The sequence below is a fragment of the Oncorhynchus mykiss genome, chromosome 19 (genome assembly GCF_057628025.1).
Source record: "Oncorhynchus mykiss isolate SJ-2025 chromosome 19, ASM5762802v1, whole genome shotgun sequence".
NCBI lineage: Eukaryota > Metazoa > Chordata > Actinopteri > Salmoniformes > Salmonidae > Oncorhynchus > Oncorhynchus mykiss.
Genome location: NC_143040.1, coordinates 13722501 through 13746854, shown reverse-complemented (window position 1 = coordinate 13746854; position 24354 = coordinate 13722501). Strand labels below are relative to the sequence as shown.

At 44.4% G+C, this 24354-nt stretch overlaps 2 protein-coding genes, 1 long non-coding RNA gene and 1 pseudogene across 4 annotated transcripts in view; 1 reads left to right on the top strand and 3 right to left on the bottom strand.

The window, feature by feature from the left end:
* Positions 1–741: 741 nt before the first annotated feature.
* On the bottom strand, positions 742–1482 carry LOC149975000 (uncharacterized). The gene is made up of 3 exons (XR_016488779.1): positions 1353–1482; positions 1120–1166; positions 742–876 (listed from the first exon to the last, which is right to left on the bottom strand). It is a non-coding gene; the product is annotated as an uncharacterized LOC149975000 (long non-coding RNA).
* A 1357-nt stretch (positions 1483–2839) lies between these two features.
* LOC118941388 (uncharacterized) lies at positions 2840–5556 on the bottom strand. 2 transcript variants are annotated; one of them, XM_090210155.1, is made up of 6 exons: positions 5313–5556; positions 4089–4190; positions 3775–3978; positions 3515–3657; positions 3308–3408; positions 2840–3001 (listed from the first exon to the last, which is right to left on the bottom strand). In XM_090210155.1, the coding sequence occupies exons 1-6, from the start codon at positions 5452–5454 to the stop codon at positions 2860–2862; spliced, it is 834 nt and encodes a 277-aa protein (XP_090066281.1). In that variant the 5' UTR covers positions 5455–5556; the 3' UTR covers positions 2840–2859. The 2 variants fall into 2 exon arrangements, with proteins under 2 accessions (XP_090066281.1, XP_036809787.2); XM_036953892.2 differs by lacking the exon at positions 5313–5556 and having other exon boundaries at positions 4089–4548.
* Positions 5557–15207: 9651 nt separating this feature from the next.
* Positions 15208–24354, top strand: part of LOC110497268 (C-type lectin lectoxin-Phi2-like) — a 15506-nt gene continuing 6359 nt past the window's right edge. Inside the window, exons 1-5 of the mRNA XM_090210167.1 lie at positions 15208–15427; positions 15592–15693; positions 15788–15834; positions 16129–16147; positions 16244–16386. Coding sequence (XP_090066293.1) covers positions 15286–15427; positions 15592–15693; positions 15788–15834; positions 16129–16147; positions 16244–16386 — 453 coding nt within the window. The 5' untranslated portion in view covers positions 15208–15285. The remainder of the gene's footprint in view (positions 15428–15591; positions 15694–15787; positions 15835–16128; positions 16148–16243; positions 16387–24354) is intronic.
* Positions 19765–24354, bottom strand: part of LOC149974999 (uncharacterized) — a 5827-nt pseudogene continuing 1237 nt past the window's right edge.

Genomic DNA, 24354 nt, shown 5'->3' with positions numbered 1-24354 from the left:
AGTTACGCAGAATGAAAAAGCAGAAGTTCTGACAACATCTCCATAGTTTCACTTTTAAGAGAATAGAAAGAAGAATAAAAAGCTGACACATGTATTATGAGAAAACGTTCATATATCCACCTTGTCTTTCAGTACAACATAACATATACATACCAGTTACATCTAATGACACAACTCTCTCTGCACTGATTCCACTGTTCCACATGACATCTATCTACATGAACTATTATACAACTCTACAGCTCTACTCTATTCCACAGGAGGAGAGAAAGCATCACACAGATCCTTAGATACAGGGACAGAGTCAAAGCTGGCCCTCTATTGGACGTAGTACTAACTACAAGTACAACTGTAGTGTTGGTGACAGAGACCTGGGTGGATGTTGTACTAAATACAGGTACAACTGTAGTGTTTGTGACAGAGACCTGGGTGGATGTAATACTAACTACAAGTACAGCTGTAGTGTTGGTGACAGAGACCTGGGTGGATGTAGTACTAACTACAGGTACAGCTGTAGAGTTGGGCACCTGGACACAGTTTCCCAAAAGCATATTCAAATCAAATCAAATTTTATTTGTCACATACACATGGTTAGCAGATGTTAATGCGAGTGTAGCGAAATGCTAAGGCTAAGTAGCAGATTAAGGCTAAATTAATCTTAGAACATCGTTGAAACGATGGACGGGGCCCTGGCCTGTAGAATTCACAACCACCCCCACAGAGTCCTTCACTGAGCCCAGACACACCCTCGTTGCCTGCCCTGTCCACTACCACCAGCTCTACCTTCTTTGAACAGCAGGTTGCTCTGTAGGCCACCCGGGTCACATTATTGGCCCTGAGGCGCACGACTGTAGAAGTGTTGAGGATCCCATTGCCCTGGATGAAGATAAAATATTTTTAAAATATCTGCCACAGCAACATATATTTGAATAATTCAGTGGATGTTTTGTGCACGCATGTGATGACTAAATTGTCTTATTTGGAATTTTCTCATTTGGATTCTCAATGTGGCCTTGTTTGGAATATTGTCTTTCTGGGCCGAGCCTCCGTTAAACTGCAGTACCAAAACAAAACTGTAGGTGCAATCCAAACTGGGCTTCTAGACCGGAACGCTGGTACCTTGGAGACGCCTGGTAGTCCGCACTGGGAGAGGTAAAATCTGTCACCTGGAGGGAGGAAGGAGGAGAAGGGGGAGAGAGGGAGAGGGGATAGAGGGAGAGAGAGAGCAAGAGCTAATGTAGCTGATAACAACTGGTAGCTTACAGCCACCAATTCGCTCAATTCAGTGGTTGTGAGGGAGAGAGAATATGAGAAAAGGAGGCCATTTTAGAGTTTTGAAACAAGACCCTTACTTTGCTGACAACGGAAAGGGTTACATCTGTTCCTGACGGGGTGCTGGCAGGCACCATGAGGCTCACTATACCGTTGGCCGCAGCCCCCCCAGTCACCATGGAGATGTTGGCAGGGAAGGAAGAAGTGAATCTGCGATCGTTGGTGGCTCGGACGGTAAAGGTTCCTCAGGTTCTGTTGGCCGTTTCTACGGTGAATGGGACTGAAATGGTGGAAAACTATGGACAGAACAGGGCTTAGACTCTGATTGGTTAAGTAGTAGTAGTATTTATAAATGAGGCCTCAAGGCTCTGTATTTATGTTGATTTATTTTCCCTTTTGTACATTAACCATTTGTACATCGTTACAACACTGTATACAGTGCCTTGCGAAAGTTGTTGATGAAAGTTGATGCTCTCTGTGCTTTTAACGGACCTCTGAGACTATCACAGTGCAGGTGCATTTATACGGAGACTTGATTACACAGAGGTGGATTGTATTTATCATTTTTTATTTTTTTTTATTTAATTTTTTTAATTTTACCCCTTTTTCTCCCCAATTTCGTGGTATCCAATTGTTGTAGTGGCTACTATCTTGTCTCATCACTACAACTCCCGTACGGGCTCGGGAGAGACGAAGGTTGAAAGTCATGCGTCCTCCGATACACAACCCAACCAAGCCGCACTGCTTCTTAACACAGCACGCATCCAACCCGGAAGCCAGCCGCACCAATGCGCCGGAGGAAACACCGTGCACCTGGCCACCTTGGTTAGCGCACACTGCGCCCATCCCGCCACAGGAGTCGCCGGTGCGCGATGAGACAAGGACACCCCTACCGACCAAGCCCTCCCTAACCCGGGCGACGCTAGGCCAATTGTGCGTCGCCCCACGGACCTCCCGGTCGCGGCCGGTTACGACAGAGCCTGGGCGCGAACCCAGGGACTCTGATCGCACAGCTGGCGCTGCAGTACAGCGCCCTTAACCACTGGGATTGTATTTATCATCATTAGTCATTTAGGTCAACATTGGATCATTCAGAGATCCTCACTGAACTTCTGGAGAGAGTTTGCTGCACTGAAAGTAAAGGGGCTGAATAATTTTGCACGCCCAATTTTTCAGTTTTTGATTTGTTAAAAAAGTTTGAAATATCCAATAAATGTCGTTCCACTTCATGATTGTGTCCCACTTGTTGTTGATTCTTCACAAAAAAATACAGTTTTATATCTTTATGTTTGAAGCCTGAAATGTGGCAAAAGGTCGCAAAGTTCAAGGGGGCCGAATACTTTCACAAGGCACTGTATATATATAATATGGAATTTGAAATGTCTTCATTCTTTTGGAACTCCTGTGAGTGTAATGTTTACTGTTATTTTTTATTGTTAATTTCACTTTTGTATATTATCTACTTCTCTTGCTTTGGCAATGTTAACATATGTTTCCCATGACAATAAAGCCCCTTTAATTTAAATGAATTGAGAGACACAGAGAGACACACAGAGAGGAGACAGAATGTTTGTTACTGTGTTATTGTTACACCACATTCTCACAGATCCAGTTATGATTTGTGCCACATTTGTCATCATTCCATGTCTTTACAGGGTCATCTTGTCTAAAGTATATCTCAGCACAGTCCTCCTGCCCATAATTATCAGGCTGTCCTGCGCTCCAGTACCTAAACAACACAGAGAACCAGACAGTCAGACACTGTGGTACAAACATCCTCCTCATTTATACACATAGTCCTGCGTTTTGAAGACACTCTCTGTAAGATGATAATACCGTTATCAAGAATGGGCCATCAACACATTTCACTACATTCATATGTAAATATTACCTGGTTTCTATAATACATCTATAGTTCTCATTGAATGACATTCATGAGTGGAAACATACCTTTTTATGAACATGAATGGTAAGCAATATGTCTTTGTTGTTTTTTTATCACCATATCAACTGGTAAAATGGACAAATCTCTCACCCTGTGGTCAGTGATGTGCCGTCCACCCACTTCCAGGTCCCCTCAGTGACAGAGTCAGTCAGACCAATCCAGGCTCTCATGTGGAGGTTAAAGACAAATGTCTGTTGTTGAGAAAGATAAAAACGTATTATACTGCACATATTAGTGTACTGCTGGAAATGGAAATCTCTCTCTCTCTCTCTATCTCTCTCTCTCTCTCTCTCTCACCTGTTCCTCTCTGCTGTTTATGATCACGAGGTCTGCTCCTCTCCTCTTACAATCCTGTCTGCTCTCCTCCCAGGTTTTCTTCTCAGTAGAGAGGAAGTACAAACTGGAGTCAAAGTATCTCCATCCCTCCTGACAATGCTGCTCTGTTGAAGAGCAAAGGTGAACACATTGAGAAACTTAGCCAGTATCTTTATACTCATAAAGCCATGATATATAATTACTGTTGATTTTACTTCGAATTTATCACAGTTATATCTCACCCATCACAAAAAGCTTTAGCTGAATATGGCCTTTCTCTTCAGTCAGGTTGTTGTATCTGGTCTGTAGCTGGTCTCTCTCTTTAGTCAGGTTGTTGTATCTGGTCTGTAGCTGGTCTCTCTCTGCAGTTGCGTTAGTCTTATAAAGGGAACAACTCTGTGACAAGTTGTTCCTTTTATCCTCAGAATCTTTGATGACTCTGTTATCTACAAGGTATAAACACATAGTTACTAGGTAAAACACCAGGTAAATAGGCTTAGTAACCTACACCTCTATATAACTGGGTGATAATCAATGAACTTGAACCCAAACTCACAGTAGACAGACAGGCCTATGATCCCAGCCAGTAGGAGAACACACAGCAGCCCCAGACACACTGCTGCAACTAGGAAGGGTCTCTTCCCTGAGCTATCAGGTTCTGTGGACACACATAATATACTGTTATGTTTTGTGTGTGTGTGTGTTTTACCTGAGTGCTGGTCTCCTGGTCCATCATTAGGAGCAGTGTCTGCTGTCTCTTCTCTCTTGGTGCTGGTCTCACCGTCTCTGAGGGTGTCTGCACTGACGTAGATATCCACAATCCTCTCCTCCATCTCACCTCTGTCAAACTTGACCTTCTTGTTCATATCTGGTTCAGTATAGATGACCTTTCACATCTTTAACAATGCCTGGGTCTTTCTTTCTATGTAGGGCTACTTACTATACATTAAGTCTCTGCATCTAGAATTAATGTGATGGTCTTCCAACATGGCCACCAGGAGGCGTCATATGTCAACTGCAAGCCCTCTATACGTTCAGTCTCTGCTTCTAGTGACGTCTCTGTCTCTGAGTCATCTGTGTTTCTGTGTCTGTATGACTGCTGTAGCTGTTAACTCTATGGAAGTAACAACAAAATGACATGGGAAGTTGTGGCTATGATAATACAAAAATGTTTACAAGTTTGAAAACTTGTGTGAGTAGTTGTGCAAGAGATTGTTACCAGTGGTTATTGTTAAACCATTTTCTGCTGCATAATATAAATCATTCCATGTCTCTACATGATCATCTTGTCCAGAGTGTATCTCAACACATTCCTCGTGTCCAGGGAATGGGACTTGCTATTTGTGATGTTGGACAGAACACTAACATACCAGGAAGATATAGATCATACAGGGGAAGTGGAGAACAAAGGCTAGCTATTAACATATATTAAATATCATATGTAACAGTCAAACATGAGCATTTGATGTTGTGCTTATATGTAACTTGACAACAAAGACTGACTGTCAAAGATGATTAGAACACACAGCAGCCCCAGACCCACTGCAGCAACTCCAGAGGGTCTCTTCCACCACTGAACATGCACTGAATAACACATTATTAAAGTAAGATCTTTAGTAATGTGTATTACTGTATCATCTAGGATTGGGACAAATAAAGGTATAGAAATACTGGGTAATCTCACCTGTTTAATATATTGTGTGTGTGTGTGTGTGTGTTTGTGTGTGTGTGTGTGTGTGTGTGTGTGTGTGTGTGTGTGTGTGTGTTCGTGCAATCTTACCTGAAGCAACAATTCCATCTCTTGGACTGGGCTTGAAGGCTCTTACATTGGAATATATTTGGCCATCAATGTCTGTGTTCTTCATAGCATCAGGCCCATCGTCTTTAAATGGTTCTGGGTTTTCATAGACTCCCTCTGACATCTTAACACACTTGTGGTCAAATACAGTAACTTCTACTTCTTACCTCAACTCTAATGTACGTTTGTAGCTGTGTCGTCTCCCTGTGCTGTTCTGCGTCTGTGTGACTTTAGGTAGTGAAACTCCTTATCAGTCAACCACAGTGGATGACAAATTGTGAAATCAACACAACACTGGCCACCATGTGACTTCCACCAGCCTTAGTTTGATAATATACATTATGTGACTCTATATCATGATATATGATGTATGTGTGAATTCACAGGGTCACAATTTTGTATCTGCTAAAATAAATTGGGATCCTGTTAATTGACATATACACTACATATATCATGACTGAGTTTACAGCATCCCTAGCCTTCAAATGGAGAGCACATTGTAGGGGGGAGTTGCCCTTAGATGCTGATCTTGTTCAGTTTTATATTTTACATGAACTATTATACAACTCTATAGCTCTATTCTATTCCGCTGGAGGAGAGAAAGCATCACACAGATCCTTAGATACAGGGACAGAGTCAAAGGTGTCCCTCTTGTGGACGTAGTACTAACTATAGGTACAGCTGTAGTGTTGGTGACAGAGACCTGGGTGGATGTAGTACTAACTACAGGTACAGCTGTAGTGTTGGTGACAGAGACCTGGGTGGATGTAGTACTAACTACAGGTACAGCTGTAGTGTTGGTGACAGAGACCTGGGTGGATTTAGTACTAACCACAGGTACAGCTTTGGGCTGTAGAGCTCACAACCACCTCCAAGGAGTCTTTCAATGAGACCAGACTTACACCTACTTTGCCTGCCCTGTCCGCCACCACCAGTTCTACCTTCTATGAACAGCAGGTTGTGCTGCAGGCAACCCGGGTCACATTCCCTGCTCTGGGGCCCACCGCCGTAGAAGTCCTTAAAGACAATTATTTAAATTTAAATAATTTAATGGATATTTTTTGCACAAAGGTGATGACAGAAGTGTCTTACTAAGAATGTTCAAATGTGACAAATTTGACTCTGTGTCTTTGTATGGAAATTGTGTTGAGCGTCCGTTAAACAGCAGTACTGAAAAAAAAACTGTAGGCGCAATCGAAACCGTGCTTCTAGACAAGAACCCTGGTAGCCCGCACTGGGGAGCAGTAAAATGTCACCTCGAGGAAGGAAGGAAGGAAGGAAGGAAGCAAGGAAGGAAGGAAGGAAGGAAGGAAAAGGGGATAGATAGAGAGAGAGAGCGCTTAGTCAGACAACTGATTTAGCTGATAACAACTGGTAGCTTCGAGCAACCAAATCCTTTCAAATCAGTGGCTGTGAGGGAGAGAGGACATGTGAAAAGGAGGCAATTTTAGAGTTTTGAAAGAAGAACCTTACCTTGCTGACAAGGAAGAGATGCAGGAATGTGTTGTTCAAGTCTGCGGCTCCAGTGGCCTCGGCCCCGATGGTCAAGGTGATGTCCGTTCCTGACAGGGTGCTAGTGGGTGCCATGAAGCTCATGGAGATGCTTACAGGGAATAAGGAAGCGATGTGGCTCAGATGGTAAAGGTTCCTCTGGTTCCGTTGGCCATTTCCACAGTAAAGGGGACGGAAATGGTGGAAATCTATGTCTGCGTATTAATCAGAAGTTTTAAAGGGGAAAATGTTTGCGCATCAGTGGAGGCTCCTCAGAGAAGGAGGGGGAGGACCATCCTCCTCATGAATTTCATGATTTAATTATTATTATTATTTTTAGACCAAACTCAACTAAATGTGTTCACGTCACAAAATAATTGATTAAAACCGATTGTTTTGCAAAGAAGGTCAACAGTAGCATCAGCAACACTATGTAGGGTAGTACCATGGTGTAGCCGGAGGACAGCTGACCTCTTTTGGAGTCTCGTGGTTCTCACCCTCTTCCATAAACTTACACATAAATGATGACAACGTCCGGAGGACGTCCTACAACCTATAATTCGTCAGTCACTGGCAGCAGAGAACTGGAAGGAAAGGCGGCCAAAAGAGGTGTTGGCTTTGGGGATGATCAGTGAGATATACCTGCTGGAACGTGTGCTGTTATCATGACCAGTGAACTGAGATAAGGTGGAGCTTTACGTAGCATAGACTTATAGATGACCTGGAGCCAGTGGGTCTGGCGACGAATATGTAGCGAGGGCGAGACGACTAGAGCATACAGGTCGCAGTGGTGGGTGGTATAAAGTGATTTGGTAAAAAAATGGATAGCACAGTGATAGACTGCATCCAGTTTGCTGAGCAGAGTATTGGTAGCTATTTTGTAGATGACATCGCCAAAGTCGAGGATCGGTAGGATAGTTAGTTTTACTAGGGTAAGTTTGGCGGCGTGAGTGAAGAAGGCTTTGTTGCGAAATAGAAAGCCGATTCTAGATTTGATTTTGGATTGGAGATGTTTAATATGAGTCTGGAAGGAGAGTCTACAGTCTAACCATGCACCTAGGTATTTATAGTTTTCCACATATTCCAGGTCGGAACCGTCCAGGGTGGTGATGCTATTCGAGCGGGCGGGTGCGGGCAGCGAACGGTTGAAAAGCATGCATTTGGTTTTACTAGTGTTTAAGAGAAGTTGGAGGCCACGGAAGGAGTGTTGTATGGCATTGAAGCTCGTTTGGAGGTTAGTTAGCACAGTGTCCAAGCAAGGGCCAGAAGTATACAGAATGGTGTTGTCTGCGTAGAGGTGGATCAGGGAATCACCCACAGCAAGAGCGACATCATTGATATATACAGAGAAAAGAGTCGGCCCGAGAATTCAACCCTGTGGTACCCCCATAGAGACTGCCAGAGGTCCGGAAAACATGCCCTCCGATTTGACACACTGAACTCTTTCTGCAAAGTAGTTGGTGAACCAGGTGAGGCAGTCATTAGAAAAACCAAGGCTATTGAGTCTGCCGATATCGTTAATAACATTTTTTATTTTTACCTTTATTTAACTCGTCAAGTCAGTTAATTAAGAACAAATTCTTATTTTCAATGACGGCCTAGGAACAGTGGGTTAATTGCCTTGTTCAGGGGCTTAACAACAGATCTTTATCTTGTCAGCTCAGGGATTTGAACTTGCAACCTTTTGGTTATTAGCTTAACGCTCTAACCACTAGGCTGCCCCATTGAGCATAGCTCAGTGAGGAACGCCACCACAACCACCACCACCACATCCACCACCACAACTACCACCAACACAATGAACACTACCGCCACTAGCCACCACAACTGACACTACAACAACTGACACTACCACCACTACCACCACAACCACCACCACAACCACCACCACCACCATAACCGCCACCACAACTGCCACAACTGCCACAACTGCCACTACCGCCACTACCACCACAACCACCACAACCGACACTACCACTACCGCCACAACCACCACAACCACCACAACCGCCACTACCACAACCGACACTACCACAACCGTCACTGCCACCACTAACACCAAAACCACAACTGCCACCACAACCTCCACCACAGCCGCCACCACCACCACCACCACTACCACCACAACCACCACAACTACCAACAAAATAACCACAACCACCACCACCACCACTACCACAACAACCGACACTACCACAACCGACACTACCACCACTACCACCACAACTATCAAAAAACCACCACAACCACCACATCCACCACCACCACCACTACCACCACAACCGACACAACCACCACAACTACCAATACTACCACCACCACAACCACCACAACTGACACTACCACTACCACCACAACAACCACAACCTCTACCACCACTACCTCAGTTGTCTGACTAAGAGCTATTTCTCTCTCTCTTAACCACTCACTCTCTCCCACTGTCTCTCTCTCTCTCTGTCTGTTCCATCTCCCCTTCCTCCAGGTGACAACCCCCCTGTACCTGTAGTAAGTACTACATCCACCCAGGTCTCTGTCACCAACACTACAGCTGTACCTGTACTTAGTACTACATCCACCCAGGTCTCTGTCACCAACACTACAGCTGTACCTGTAGTTAGTACTACATCCACCCAGGTCTCTGTCACCAACACTACAGTTGTACCTGTAGTTAGTACTACAACCACCCAGGTCTCTGTCACCAACACTACAGCTGTACCTGTAGTTAGTACTACATCCACCCAGGTCTCTGTCACCAACACTACAGTTGTACCTGTAGTTAATACTACATCCAACCAGGTCTCTGTCACCAACACTACAGCTGTACCTGTAGTTAGTACTACATCCACCCAGGTCTCTTTCACCAACACTACAGCTGTAACTGTAGTTAGTACTACATCCACCCAGGTCTCTATCACCAACACTACAGCTGTACCTGTAGTTAGTACTACATCCACCCAGGTCTCTGTCACCAACACTACAGCTGTACCTGTAGTTAGTACTACGTCCACCAGAGGGCCACCTTTGACTATGTCCCTGTATCTAAGGATCTGTGTGATGCTTTCTCTCCTCCTGTGGAATAGAGTAGAGCTGTAGAGTTGTATAATAGTTAATGTAGGTCGATGTCATGTGGAACAGTGGAATCAGTGCAGAGAGAGTTGTGTCATTAGATGTAACCATGTTGTATATGTCATATGTATATGTCATGTTGTACTAAAAAACAGGGTGGAAATATGAATGTTTTGTCATAATACATGTGAAGGGTTTTTATTCTTCCTTCTATTCTCTTAAATCTGTCAAACTAAAACTATGGAGATGTTGTCAAAACTTCTCTTCCCAGTTAGGGGGAGTGATGAGCTCTACAGCAGAGTCTCACAACTCAATCGCTGGTTGAAAACTGTTTTCTGCCCCTCCCAAAAGATAGAATTTGTAGATAATTGGCCCTCTTTCTGGGACTCGCCCACAAACAGGACCAAGCCTGACCTGCTGAGGAGTGACGGACTCCATCCTAGCTGGAGGGGTGCTCTCATTTTATCTACCAACATAGACAGGGCTCTAACTCCTCTAGCTCCACAATGAAATAGGGTGCAGGCCAGGCAGCAGGCTGTTAGCCAGCCTGCCAGCATAGTGGAGTCTGCCACTAGCACAGTCAGTGTAGTCAGCTCAGCTATCACCATTGAGACCGTGTCTGTGCCTCGACCTAGGTTGGGCAAAACTAAACATGGCGGTGTTCGCCTTAGCAATCTCACTAGGATAAAGACCACCTCCATTCCTGTCATTATTGAAAGAGATCATGATACCTCACATCTCAAAATAGGGCTACTTAATGTTAGATCCCTTACTTCAAAGGCAATTATAGTCAATGAACTAATCACTGATCATAATCTTGATGTGATTGGCCTGACTGAAACATGGCTTAAGCCTGATGAATTTACTGTGTTAAATGAGGCCTCACCTCCTGGCTACACTAGTGACCATATCCCCCGTGCATCCCGCAAAGGCGGAGGTGTTGCTAACATTTACGATAGCAAATTTCAATTTACAAAAAAAAAAATGACGTTTTCGTCTTTTGAGCTTCTAGTCATGAAATCTATGCAGCCTACTCAATCACTTTTTATAGCTACTGTTTACAGGCCTCCTGGGCAATATACAGCGTTCCTCACTGAGTTCCCTGAATTCCTATCGGACCTTGTAGTCATAGCGGATAATATTCTAATCTTTGGTGACTTTAATATTCACATGGAAAAGTCCACAGACCCACTCCAAAAGGCTTTCGGAGCCATCATCGACTCAGTGGGTTTTGTCCAACATGTCTCTGGACCCACTCACTGTCACAGTCATACGCTGGACCTAGTTTTGTCCCATGGAATAAATGTTGTGGATCTTAATGTTTTTCCTCATAATCCTGGACTATCGGACCACCATTTTATTACGTTTGCAATTGCAACAAATAATCTGCTCAGACCCCAACCAAGGATCATCAAAAGTCGTGCTATAAATTCACAGACAACACAAAGATTCCTTGATGTCCTTCCAGACTCCTTCTGCCTACCCAAGGACGCCAGAGGACAAAAATCAGTTAACCACCTAACTGAGGAACTCAACTTAACCTTGCGCAATACCCTAGATGCAGTTGCACCCCTAAAAACTAAAAACATTTCTCATAAGAAACTAGCTCCCTGGTACACAGAAAATACCCGAGCTCTGAAGCAAGCTTCCAGAAAATTGGAACGGAAATGGCGCCACACCAAACTGGAAGTCTTCCGACTAGCTTGGAAAGACAGTACTGTGCAGTACCGAAGAGCCCTTACTGCTGCTCGATCATCCTATTTTTCTAACTTAATTGAGGAAAATAAGAACAATCCGAAATTCCTTTTTGATACTGTCGCAAAGCTAACTAAAAAGCAGCATTCCCCAAGAGAGGATGACTTTCACTTTAGCAGTGATAAATTCATGAACTTCTTTGAGGAAAAGATTATGATTATTAGAAAGCAAATTACGGACTCTTCCTTAAATCTGCGTATTCCTTCAAAGCTCAGTTGTCCTGAGTCTGCACAACTCTGCCAGGACCTAGGATCAAGAGAGACACTCAAGTGTTTTAGTACTATATCTCTTGACACAATGATGAAAATAATCATGGCCTCTAAACCTTCAACCTGCATACTGGACCCTATTCCAACTAAACTACTGAAAGAGCTGCTTCCTGTGCTTGGCCCTACTATGTTGAACATAATAAACGGCTCTCTATCCACCGGATGTGTACCAAACTCACTAAAAGTGGCAGTAATAAAGCCTCTCTTGAAAAAGCCAAACCTCGACCCAGAAAATATAAAAAACTATCGGCCTATATCGAATCTTCCATTCCTCTCAAAAATTTTAGAAAAGGCTGTTGCGCAACAACTCACTGCCTTCCTGAAGACAAACAATGTATACGAAATGCTTCAGTCTGGTTTTAGACCCCATCATAGCACTGAGACGGCACTTGTGAAGGTGGTAAATGACATTTTAATGGCATCGGACCGAGGCTCTGCATCTGTCCTCGTGCTCCTAGACCTTAGTGCTGCTTTTGATACCATCGATCACCACATTCTTTTGGAGAGATTGGAAACCCAAATTGGTCTACACGGACAAGTTCTGGCCTGGTTTAGATCTTATCTGTCGGAAAGATATCAGTTTGTCTCTGTGAATGGTCTGTCCTCTGACAAATCAACTGTAAATTTCGGTGTTCCTCAAGGTTCCGTTTTAGGACCACTATTGTTTTCACTATATATTTTACCTCTTGGGGATGTTATTCGAAAACATAATGTTAACTTTCACTGCTATGCAGATGACACACAGCTGTACATTTCAATTAAACATGGTGAAGCCCCAAAATTGCCCTTGCTAGAAGAATGTGTTTCAGACATAAGGAAGTGGATGGCTGCAAACTTTCTACTTTTAAACTCGGACAAAACAGAGATGCTTGTTCTAGGTCCCAAGAAACAAAGAGATCTTCTGTTGAATCTGACAATTAATCTTAATGGTTGTACAGTCGTCTCAAATAAAACTGTGAAGGACCTCGGCGTTACTCTGGACCCTGATCTCTCTTTTGAAGAACATATCAAGACCATTTCAAGGACAGCTTTTTTCCATCTACGTAACATTGCAAAAATCAGGAACTTTCTGTCCAAAAATGATGCAGAAAAGTTAATCCATGCTTTTGTCACTTCCAGGTTAGACTACTGCAATGCTCTACTTTCCGGCTACCCGGATAAAGCACTAAATAAACTTCAGTTAGTGCTAAATACGGCTGCTAGAATCCTGACTAGAACCAAAAAATTTGATCATATTACTCCAGTGCTAGCCTCTCTACACTGGCTTCCTGTCAAAGCAAGGGCTGATTTCAAGGTTTTACTGCTAACCTACAAAGCATTACATGGGCTTGCTCCTATCTATCTCTCTGATTTGGTCCTGCCGTACATACCTACACGTACGCTACGGTCACAAGACGCAGGCCTCCTAATTGTCCCTAGAATTTTTAAGCAAACAGCTGGAGGCAGGGCTTTCTCCTATAGAGCTCCATTTTTATGGAACGGTCTGCCTACCCATGTCAGAGACGGTCTCAACCTTTAAGTCTCTACTGAAGACTCATCTCTTCAGTGGGTCATATGATTGAGTGTAGTCTGGCCCAGGAGTGGGAGGGTGAACGGAAAGGCTCTGGAGCAACGAACCACCCTTGCTGTCTCTGCCTGGCCGGTTCCCCTCTTTCCACTGGGATTCTCTGCCTCTAACCCTATTACAGGGGCTGAGTCACTGGCTTTACTGGGGCTCTCTCATGCCGTCCCTGGAGGAGGTGCGTCACCTGAGTGGGTTGAGTCACTGATGTGGTCATCCTGTCTGGGTTGGCGCCCCCCCCCCCCCCCTTAAGTTGTGCCGTGGCGGAGGTCTTTGTGGGCTATACTCAGCCTTGTCTCAGGATGGTAAGTTGGTGGTTGAAGATATCCCTCTAGTGGTGTGGGGGCTGTGCTTTGGCAAAGTGGGTGGGGTTATATCCTTCCTGTTTGGCCCTGTCCGGGGGTGTCCTCGGAGTGGGCCACAGTGTCTCCTGACCCCTCCTGTCTCAGCCTCCAGTATTTATGCTGCAGTAGTTTATGTGTCGGGGGGCTAGGGTCAGTTTGTTATATCTGGAGTACTTCTCCTGTCCTATTCGGTGTCCTGTGTGAATCTAAGTGTGCGTTATCTAATTCTCTCCTTCTCTCTTTCTCTCTCTCGGAGGACCTGAGCCCTAGGACCATGCCCCAGGACTACCTGACATGATGACTCCTTGCTGTCCCCAGTCCACCTGGCTGTGCTGCTGCTCCAGTTTCAACTGTTCTGCCTTATTATTATTCGACCATGCTGATCATTTATGAACATTTGAACATCTTGGCCATGTTCTGTTATAATCTCCACCCGGCACAGCCAGAAGAGGACTGGCCATCCCACATATGCTCTCTCTAATTCTCTCTTTCTTTCTCTCTCTCGGAGGACCTGAGCCCTAGGACCATGCCCCAGGAATACCTGACATGATGACTCCTTGCTGTCCCCAGTCCACCTGACTGTGCTGCTGCTCCAGTTTCAACTATTCTGCCTTATTATTATTCGACCATGCTGGTCATTTATGAACATTTGAACATCTTGACCATGTTTTGTTATAATCTCCACCCGGCACAGCCAGAAGAGGACTGGCCACCCCACATAGCCTGGTTCCTCTCTAGGTTTCTTCCTAGGTTTTGGCCTTTCTAGGGAGTTTTTCCTAGCCACCGTGCTTCTTCACCTGCATTGCTTGCTGTTTGGGGTTTTAGGCTGGGTTTCTGTACAGCACTTTGAGATATCAGCTGATGTACGAAGGGCTATATAAAATAAATTTGATTGATTGATTGATTGAGTATAGATGGAACAAAGAGCCTATATGGTACAGATCTAGAATCAGGTTTCCCTCCCAAAATCCTAACTTTAACCATTTGTGGTGGACATTCAAAACGGACCTAAGATCAGTGTGTGTGGCAACTTCCCCCCTGCACCGCCGGTCACAGAGTGCAAGACATAAGTGTCTCTCCATTTGAAGGCTGGGGGTGCTGTAAACTTAGTCAGGATATATGTAGGGTATATGTGAATGTATCCAAAATTGTGACCCTGTGACCCACACATACATCATATAGCATGATATAGAGTCATATTGTGTAGTATATTATCACTTTAGTTTAATCATATGTTTAAAACTAATGATCACTGTGGGAAACAAACATGTTCAGATTAGGAACTAAGGCTGGTTCAAGTCACGTGGGGACCAGTTTCCCCTTCACTGTGGTTGAAAGTTTAAAAAATAGTGTCACTACAGTAAATCACACATACGCAGGACAGTGCAGGGAGAAGACACAGCTACAGACGTATTTTAGAGTTGAGGTTAGAAGTAGAAGTTACTGTATTTGAGCACAAGTGTGTTAAGATGTCAGAGGGAGTTTATGAAAACTCAAATGGATTTGAAGGCGATGAGCCTGATGTAATGAAGAACACAGACATTGATGGCCAATTATATGGCAACGTAGGAGCCTTCAAACCCAGTCCAAGAGATGGAGTTGTTGCTTCAGGTAAGATTGCATGGACACACACACACACACACATAAGCACACACACACATTGAACAGGTGATATTACCCTGTATTGCTATAGCTTCATTTGTCCCAATCTTGGATGATACAGTAAAACACATTACCAAAGATTACTTTACTTACTTTAACAATTTGTGGTTTAGTGCATTTTCAGTGGTGGAAGAGACCCTCTGGAATTGCTGCAGTGTGTCTGGGGCTGCTGTGTGTTCTCTTATTGGCTGGGATCATAGGCCTGTCTGTCTACTGTAAGTTTAGTATGTTGTCACTGAGACTTAAGTAGCCTACTTAATCATCAATGGTGAGGAAATTACATTTTTAATGAACTCTTCTATATTACAGATGGAGTCATTGGTCATCACTACTCAACAGAGAGAGACCAGCTACAGGCCAGTTACAACAACATGACTGAAGAGAGAAACCAGCTACAGACCAGTTACAACACCCTGACCAAAGAGAGAGACCAGCTACAGACCAGTTACAACAACATGACTGAAGAGAGAAACCAGCTACAGACCAGTTACAACACCCTGACCAAAGAGAGAGACCAGCTACAGACCAGTTGCAACAACATGACTGAAGAGAGAGACCAGCTACAGACCCGTTACAACACCCTGACCAAAGAGAGAGACCAGCTACAGACCAGTTGCAACAACATGACTGAAGAGAGAAACCAGCTAAAGATCAGGGTTAGGTTCTATGGTGAGTGGAGTTCATTTATTTCATTTAGTACATAGAAGAGATGTCATATATTTTGTTGACTTTTGAATGCCTGCTGTTCTGATGTGTTCATCTCAGAGAAACCCTGTCTAGCTGGATGGTGGAAGTTTGGCACCAGCTGTTATTATGTCTCCTCCACGATGGACTCAGCTGGGGCCGGTCAGAGGGAGTGCAGAACAATGGGAGGAGAGTTGGTTATTATAAACAGCAGAGAAGAACAGGTAATAGATAATACATTATTAATACTAAAATACTACAGTTTCTTTATTATCATCTACTTCTCTGATTAGTATTCAACGTGTATAACCAACTGCATTGCAAATGTACATATCACTGTCAATTTTTAAAATACATTTCCTCTCAGAAACAAAAGTTTGCATGAAATTATATAAACTCAGCAAAAATAAATATTTCTATGAACATAAACTGAACAAGTTCCACAGACATGGAATAATGTGTCCCTGAACAAAAGGGGGGGGGGGGGGGGGGTCAAAATCAAAAGTAACAGTCAGTATCTGGTGTGGCCACCAGCTTCATTAACTTTTTTATGGCTGAAGGGGCAGTATTGAGTAGCTTGGATGAAAGGTGCCCAGAGGTGCCCATATTAAACTGCCTGCTCCTCAGTCCCAGTTGCTAATATATGCATATTATTATTCATATTGGATAGAAAACACTGATGTTTCTAAAACTGTTTGAATTATGTATGTGAGTATAAAATAATTCATATGGCAGGCAAAAACTTGAGAAAAAATCTAGACAGGAAGTGGGAATTATGAGGCTGGTCGATTTTTAACCAAGATCCTATTGAAATTACAGCGAGATATGGATGAGTTTGCACTTCCTACAGCTTCCACTAGATGTCAACAGTCTGCAGAACTTTGTCTGATGCCTCTACTATGAAGGGGGGCCAAATGAGAGGGGAATTAGTCAGGTCTGCCATGACCTGACCATAATCTAACCATGCGCGTTCACATGAGAGGGAGCTCTGTTCCATCGCTCATCTGAAGTCAATGTAATTCTCCGGTTGGAACGTTATTCAAGATTTATGTTAAAAACATTCTAAAGATTGACTCAATACATCGTTTGACATGTTTCTACTGACTGTTTCAGAACTTTTGGACATTTCATCAGCTTTTAGTGAACGCACTTCGTGACTTTGGATTTGTTTCCCAAACTCTCTAACAATAGTAGCTATTTGGACATAAATTATGGACATTACCGAAACAAAACAAATATTTATTGTGGAAGTGGGAGTCCTGGGAGTGCATTCCGACGAAGATCAGCAAAGGTAAGTGAAGATTTATAATGCTTTTTATGAGTTTTGTTGAATGCACAATTTGGCGGGTAACTGTATTCCTTTTGTGGCTGAACGCTGTTTTCAGATGATTGAATATTGTGCTTTTGCCGTAAAGCTTTTTGAAATCTGACACAGCGGTTGCATTAAGAAGAAGTGTATCTTTAATTCTATGTAAAACATGTATCTTTCATCAAAGTTTATGATGAGTATTTATGTTATTTGATGTGGCTCTCTGCAATTTCTCCGGATATTTTGGAGGCATTTCTGAACATGGCACCAATGTAAACTGAGGTTTTTGTAAAAAATATTAACTTTATCGAACAAAACACATACGTATTGTGTAACATGAAGTCACGAGTGTCATCTGATGAAGATCATCAAAGGTTTGTGATTCATTTTATCTCTATATCTGCTTTTTGTGACTCCTGTCTTTGGCTGGAAAAATTACTGTGTTTGTCTGTGATTTTGCGGTGACCTAACATAATCGTTTGTGGTGCTTCCGCTAAAAGCCTATTTGAAATCAGACACTTTGTTGGGATTAACAACAAGATTACATTTAAAATGTTATGTTTGAGGAATTTTAATTATGAGATTTCTGTTGTTTGAATTTGGCGCCCTGCACTTTCACTGGCTGTTGTCATATCAATCCCGTTACCAGGATTTCAGCCATAAGAATTGAAGTACTGTAGCGCATCTTCTCCTCATGGATTGCACCAGATTTGCCAGTTTTTGCTGTAAGATGTTACCCCACTCTTCCACCAAGGCACCTGCAAGTTCCCGGACATTTCTGGGGGGAATGGCCCTAGCCCTCACCCTCCGATCCAACAGGTCCCAGACGTGCTCAATGGGTTAGAGATCCGGGCTCTTTGGCAGAACACAGACATTCTTGCCTTGAGGGAAATTACACACAGAACCGTATGTGTCACACCCTGACCTTATAGAGAATTTTTATTTCTCTATTTGGTTAGGTCAGGGTGTGATTTGGGGTTGGCATTCTAGTTTGTATATTTCTTTGTTGGCCGGGTATGATTCCCAATCAGAGGCAGCTGACTATCGTTGTCTCTGATAGGGGATCATACTTAGGCAGCCCTTTTTCCGTTTTCTGAATAGGTTCTTAGCCTTACATAACTGTGCACATTCGTTTTTTTGTCTTTGTTATTTTGTTTTGGTGTCATCAATAAAAAGACGATGTACGCCTACCACGCTGCACCTTGGTCCACTCCTTCTACAAACGAGAGCCGTAACAGAAGATCACACCACCAACGGACCAAGCAGCGTGCCCCGGAGTGGAGGACATCATGGACATGAGAGGAGGTAATGGCATGAGAGCCTGCCGTGGAAACAGGCGGAAGGAGCGAGTGAGGAACGGCGGCGATACCAGGAGTCACGGCAAGGATAGAAGCAAGATAGGCAGCCTCCCCCAAATATTGGGGGGGGGACACGGGTTGGCGAGCGCAGCGAGCAGAACGAACAGAACTAAAGGGTGAACGAGAACCAACTCCCTGTAAACACAATGATGAGTTGGTCACGGTTCAAGTGCCACGTTTTCCGGTTCTGTGCACCGTCTCTTCAGTGCGTATCCACAGCCGGTGCGCACTGTGCAAGCTCCCCGCTGTTGCCGTGCTAGAGTGGGTATTCAGAGAGGACGGATTGTGCCGGCTCAGCGCTCCTGGTCTCCGGTGCGTCTCTTCAGCCCAGGATATCATGCGCCAGCTCTACGCATGGTATCCCCAGTTCGCCAGCAAAACCCAGTGCGGCCTGTGCCAGCTTCCCGCACTTGCCGTGCTACAGTGGTATTCAGCCAGGACGCGTTGTGCCAGCTCTGCGCTCCAGACCTCCAGCGCGCCTCCACAGCCCAGTATATCGTACGCCGGCTATACGCACTATGCCTCCAGTGTGCCTTCTTATCCCAGTGCATCCTGTGCCAGCTCTCCACACTCACCGAGCTAAAGTGGGTATCCAGCCAGGCTGCCTTGTGGCAGCTCCACGTACCAGGCTGCCAGTACATCTCCTCAGTCCGGTGAGACCTGTTCCGGCTCCACGTACGAAGCCTCCAGTGATGATCCATGGCCCGGATCCTGTAGTGATGATCCGTGGAACAAAGCCTCCAATGATAATCCATGGCCCAGAGCCTCCAGCGATAATCCATGGCCCGGAGCCTCAATACCTCTGGAGGAAGCTGCAGAAGTTTTGGAGGAGGTGGACATGCCTTGAGAGCTGGTGCTATGGACTGTAGATATGTAAAGAGAAACATTTTAAACATTGCTGTTTAAAAAAAAATATATATTTTTTTTTTCATAATTTAACATGCGTTGGTGGAGGTGGCTGTATTCAAATTGCAGGGGGCAGGGACACCAGACAAGGCTGCTGTGGTGGTGTGACTAGAGGAGATGGAGGAGGTAATTGGTCCAGAGGAGGCCGCTTCAGTGGTGACAGACAGGGGTGTGGTGTGCATCGTGGTGGTGGATGAAACCGCTGACAATGGCTTGGTGGAGCTAGTGTTTGTGGTGGTGGGGTTGAAGGACCGACAGTGGTGTGGCTGAGAGAACAGGCACGTGGCCTATGTCGGCAGCAGGAGGCTCCAGCGGCTCCTATAGGTGTTGCACACTGGGAGGCACTGGCGGTGGTGACGAAGCTGTCAGGGGGATTCCTGTGGGGCGTCCAGCTGAGGCGATGGCATCAATGGTCTCATCCATAGCAGCCCTCTCCTGTGCCCTCTGTGTTCTGAGCGCTGCTCGATGCCCTTTCTCCTCTGCCTCGGCCCTCTCCTTCTCACCCCTCTCCGGCCACTGGCACGTGTATTCCTCCCCGGTGAGGCATGTGGTAACAACTGAGAGTCTTCTGTATTGGTATAGCCGATACTTCAGGACAGTTAGGATGTGCCCCAGGTCCTTCGCTATCAGCCCCTCTATTAGGGGGTGCTCTTCCAGGGCTGGGACTGGAGCAGAGGCTGGGGGTCCTCCTGTGGTCTCTGGGGAGGTGGTGCTGGTGGACGACACAGTGCTGCTATTCAAGGAGATGCGATGGTGGGACCCGGTAGGGACCAAGACGGCATTAGACGGGACCTTTCAATGGCTGAAGGGTCAAAAAGGAAGAGGCCATATTTCTTAAACTCTTCCACCACATAGCGCATGTCCTTGCAGCGCTGGGACGGGTAGCGGAGTGCTCTGGCAAATTCTGATTTGTTTACCATGTAGGAGTGGTCAACATGGCTGAGGTCTCCAGCTACCTAGGAGAACTCAGCCTTTAAAGAGCCAGACTATGCCACGTCCAGAGGCTACAGGGCATAGGTGCAGTGAGGTGGAAGACATAGAAGTCTTCCCGTGGTGCTGCCGCGATCACCTCTGGGTCCATGTGGATCTTGTGCCCATCGAAGAGAAGAAGGAGAGGGTGCTCTTTCACTGTATGCTTATTGCAGTACTCAGACCACTTCCTGAACAGGTCCCGGTCAATGTAGCCACTGTTTGACGGTCCATACAAGGCTTGGGAGGGGCCTCCCAATGTGTTGTGGCCGCAGGGGAAACACTCTCTACACTCTCTTTGGATAATTCATTCCAATCATTTAAAAGTTAACAGCAGGTAACGGGGGCATCTCTCTCTCTGTCTCGTCCTCTCTCTCTGAAGCAGGCCAGCTCGGTGATGTGTTCCTTGGTCCGCAGAGCATGCTGGTGTGTTTCACGCCCCAGGGGGACAGCACTTTGTGCCTGCTCTGACTGCTACTAAACCCAGACTCGTCACACTTTTAGATTTGTCTGGGTTTCCCCCTCAACCCACTCTCTTCCAAGTGCTTCTCATAAGAAGTGGAGAAGTTGTCCATGGACGGACGTGCAGGCCCACTCAGCTCTCACCCTGTACAGGGTGTCCAGCCCCCTCATGCTCAGGTTCTTGTGCCTCCTCCTGATCATTTCCCAACACCTCTTCCCCAGTGGTGGGATTGTCTTCCCTGGGTGCTGAAACCTGGAAGAGAATAGAATGACAATTCTCCATCCTGGATGAAATATACAATATACAGTGCCTTATGAAAGTATTTGGCCCCCTTGAACTTTGCGACCTTTTGCCACATTTCAGGCTTCAAACATAAAGATATAACTGCATTTTTTTGTGAAGAATCAACAACAAGTGGGACACAATCATGAAGTGGAACGACATTTATTGGATATTTCAAACTTTTTTAATAAATCAAAAACTGAAAAATTGGGCGTGCAAAATTATTCAGCCCCCTTAAGTTAATACTTTGTAGCGCCACCTTTTGCTGCGATTACAGCTGTAAGTCGCTTGGGGTATGTCTCTATCAGTTTTGCACATCGAGAGACTGAAATTTTTTCCCATTCCCCCTTGCAAAACAGCTCGAGCTCAGTGAGGTTGGATGGAGAGCATTTGTGAACAGCAGTTTTCAGTTCTTTCCACAGATTCTCGATTGGATTCAGGTCTGGACTTTGACTTGGCCATTCTAACACCTGGATATGTTTATTTTTGAATCATTCCATTGTAGATTTTGCTTTATGTTTTGGATCATTGTCTTGTTGGAAGACAAATCTCCGTCCCAGTCTCAGGTCTTTTGCAGACTCCATCAGGTTTTCTTCCAGAATGGTCCTGTACTTGGCTCCATCCATCTTCCCATCAATTTTAACCATCTTCCCTGTCCCTGCTGAATAAAAGCAGGCCCAAACCATGATGCTGCCACCACCATGTTTGACAGTGGGGATGGTGTGTTCAGGGTGATGAGCAATGTTGCTTTTACGCCAAACATAACGTTTTGCATTGTTGCCAAAAAGTTCAATTTTGGTTTCATCTGACCAGAGCACCTTCTTCCACATGTTTGGTGTGTCTCCCAGGTGGCTTGTGGCAAACTTTAAACAACACTTTTTATGGATATCTTTAAGAAATGGCTTTCTTCTTGCCACTCTTCCATAAAGGCCAGATTTGTGCAATATACGACTGATTGTTGTCCTATGGACAGAGTCTCCCACCTCAGCTGTAGATCTCTGCAGTTCATCCAGAGTGATCATGGGCCTCTTGGCTGCATCTCTGATCAGTCTTCTCCTTGTATGAGCTGAAAGTTTAGAGGGACGGCCAGGTCTTGGTAGATTTGCAGTGGTCTGATACTCCTTCCATTTCAATATTATCGCTTGCACAGTGCTCCTTGGGATGTTTAAAGCTTGGGAAATCTTTTTGTATCCAAATCCGGCTTTAAACTTCTTCACAACAGTATCTCGGACCTGCCTGGTGTGTTCCTTGTTCTTCATGATGCTCTCTGCGCTTTTAACGGACCTCTGAGACTATCACAGTGCAGGTGCATTTATACGGAGACTTGATTACACACAGGTGGATTGTATTTATCATCATTAGTCATTTAGGTCAACATTGGATCATTCAGAGATCCTCACTGAACTTCTGGAGAGAGTTTGCTGCACTGACAGTAAAGGGGCTGAATAATTTTGCACGCCCAATTTTTCAGTTTTTGATTTGTTAAAACAGTTTGAAATATCCAATAAATGTCGTTCCACTTCATGATTGTGTCGCACTTGTTGTTGATTCTTCACAAAAAAATACAGTTTTATATCTTTATCTTTGAAGCCTGAAATGTGGCAAAAGGTCGCAAAGTTCAAGGGGGCCAAATACTTTCGCAAGGCACTGTACATCCACATTTACATCACACACTTTGAGAACAGTCAGTCCAGCATTCTACATACATTAAACCTCTTGGGGATAGTAAGACGCTAGCGTCTCAAGTGGCCAATAGCCTCGGGAAATGCATAGCGCCAAATTCAAATAAAACGCTTTAAAACTCAAACTTTCATTAAAGTTGCGACGAGCAAACCCGTATCCGGGAGCATAATCATAGCCTCAAACGCATTAGCATAACGCAACGGACATAAATACCCCTAGAAACTTTTCCTATTCATGAAAATCGCAAATTAAATTAAATAAATATATTCAAACACAAGCTTAGCCTTTTGTTAACAACACTGTCATCTCAGATTTTCAAAATATGCGTTACAGCCAACGCTAGACAAGCATTTGTGTAAGTTTATCATGGCATAATGCTATGCTAGCTCTGCTGGCAGCAGGCAACATTTTCACGAAAATAAGAAAAGCAACCAAATTAAATCATTTACCTTTGAAGAACTTCAGATGCTTTCACTCAGGAGACTCCCAGTTAGATAGCAAATGTTCCTTTTTTCCAAAAATATTATTTTTGTAGGCGAAATAGCTCCCGTTTCTTCATCATGCATGACTGAGAAATCGACCCTAAAATGCTACAACTATAACGGCAAACTTTTTTCAAAATTTGCTCCATAATATCGACAGAAACACGGCAAACGTTGTTTAGGATCCATCCTCAAGGTGTTTTTAACATATGTATTCGATAATATATCCGTCGAGGCAGTTGGTTTCTAATAAGAAGCGATTGGAAAAATGGCTACCTCAGTATTTTACGCAAGGTTTTCTGCGGGAGACACCATGTGACCACTTGCCAAATATGGTCCCTTACAGCCATTCTTCAAGGGAAATGCCTAAAAAGATGTCACAATGCTGTAGACACCTTGGGGAAAACGTGGAAAACGTAAGCACATGCGTAGCTCATTCACAGCCATATAAGGAGTCATTGGCATGAGGCGGTTTCAAAAAATGTGGCACTTCCTGGATGGATTTTTATCTTAGTTTCGCCTGTAACATCAGTTCTGTGGCACTCACAGACAATATCTTTGCAGTTTTGGAAACGTCAGTGTCTTCTTTCCAAAGCTGTCAATTATATGCATAGTCGAGCATCTTTTCGTGACAAAATATCTTGTTTAAAACGGGAACGTTTTACATCCAAAAATTAAAATAGCGCCGCCTAAATCCAACTGGTTAAATCACACATGCAGGGTACTCAATTAAAGCTACA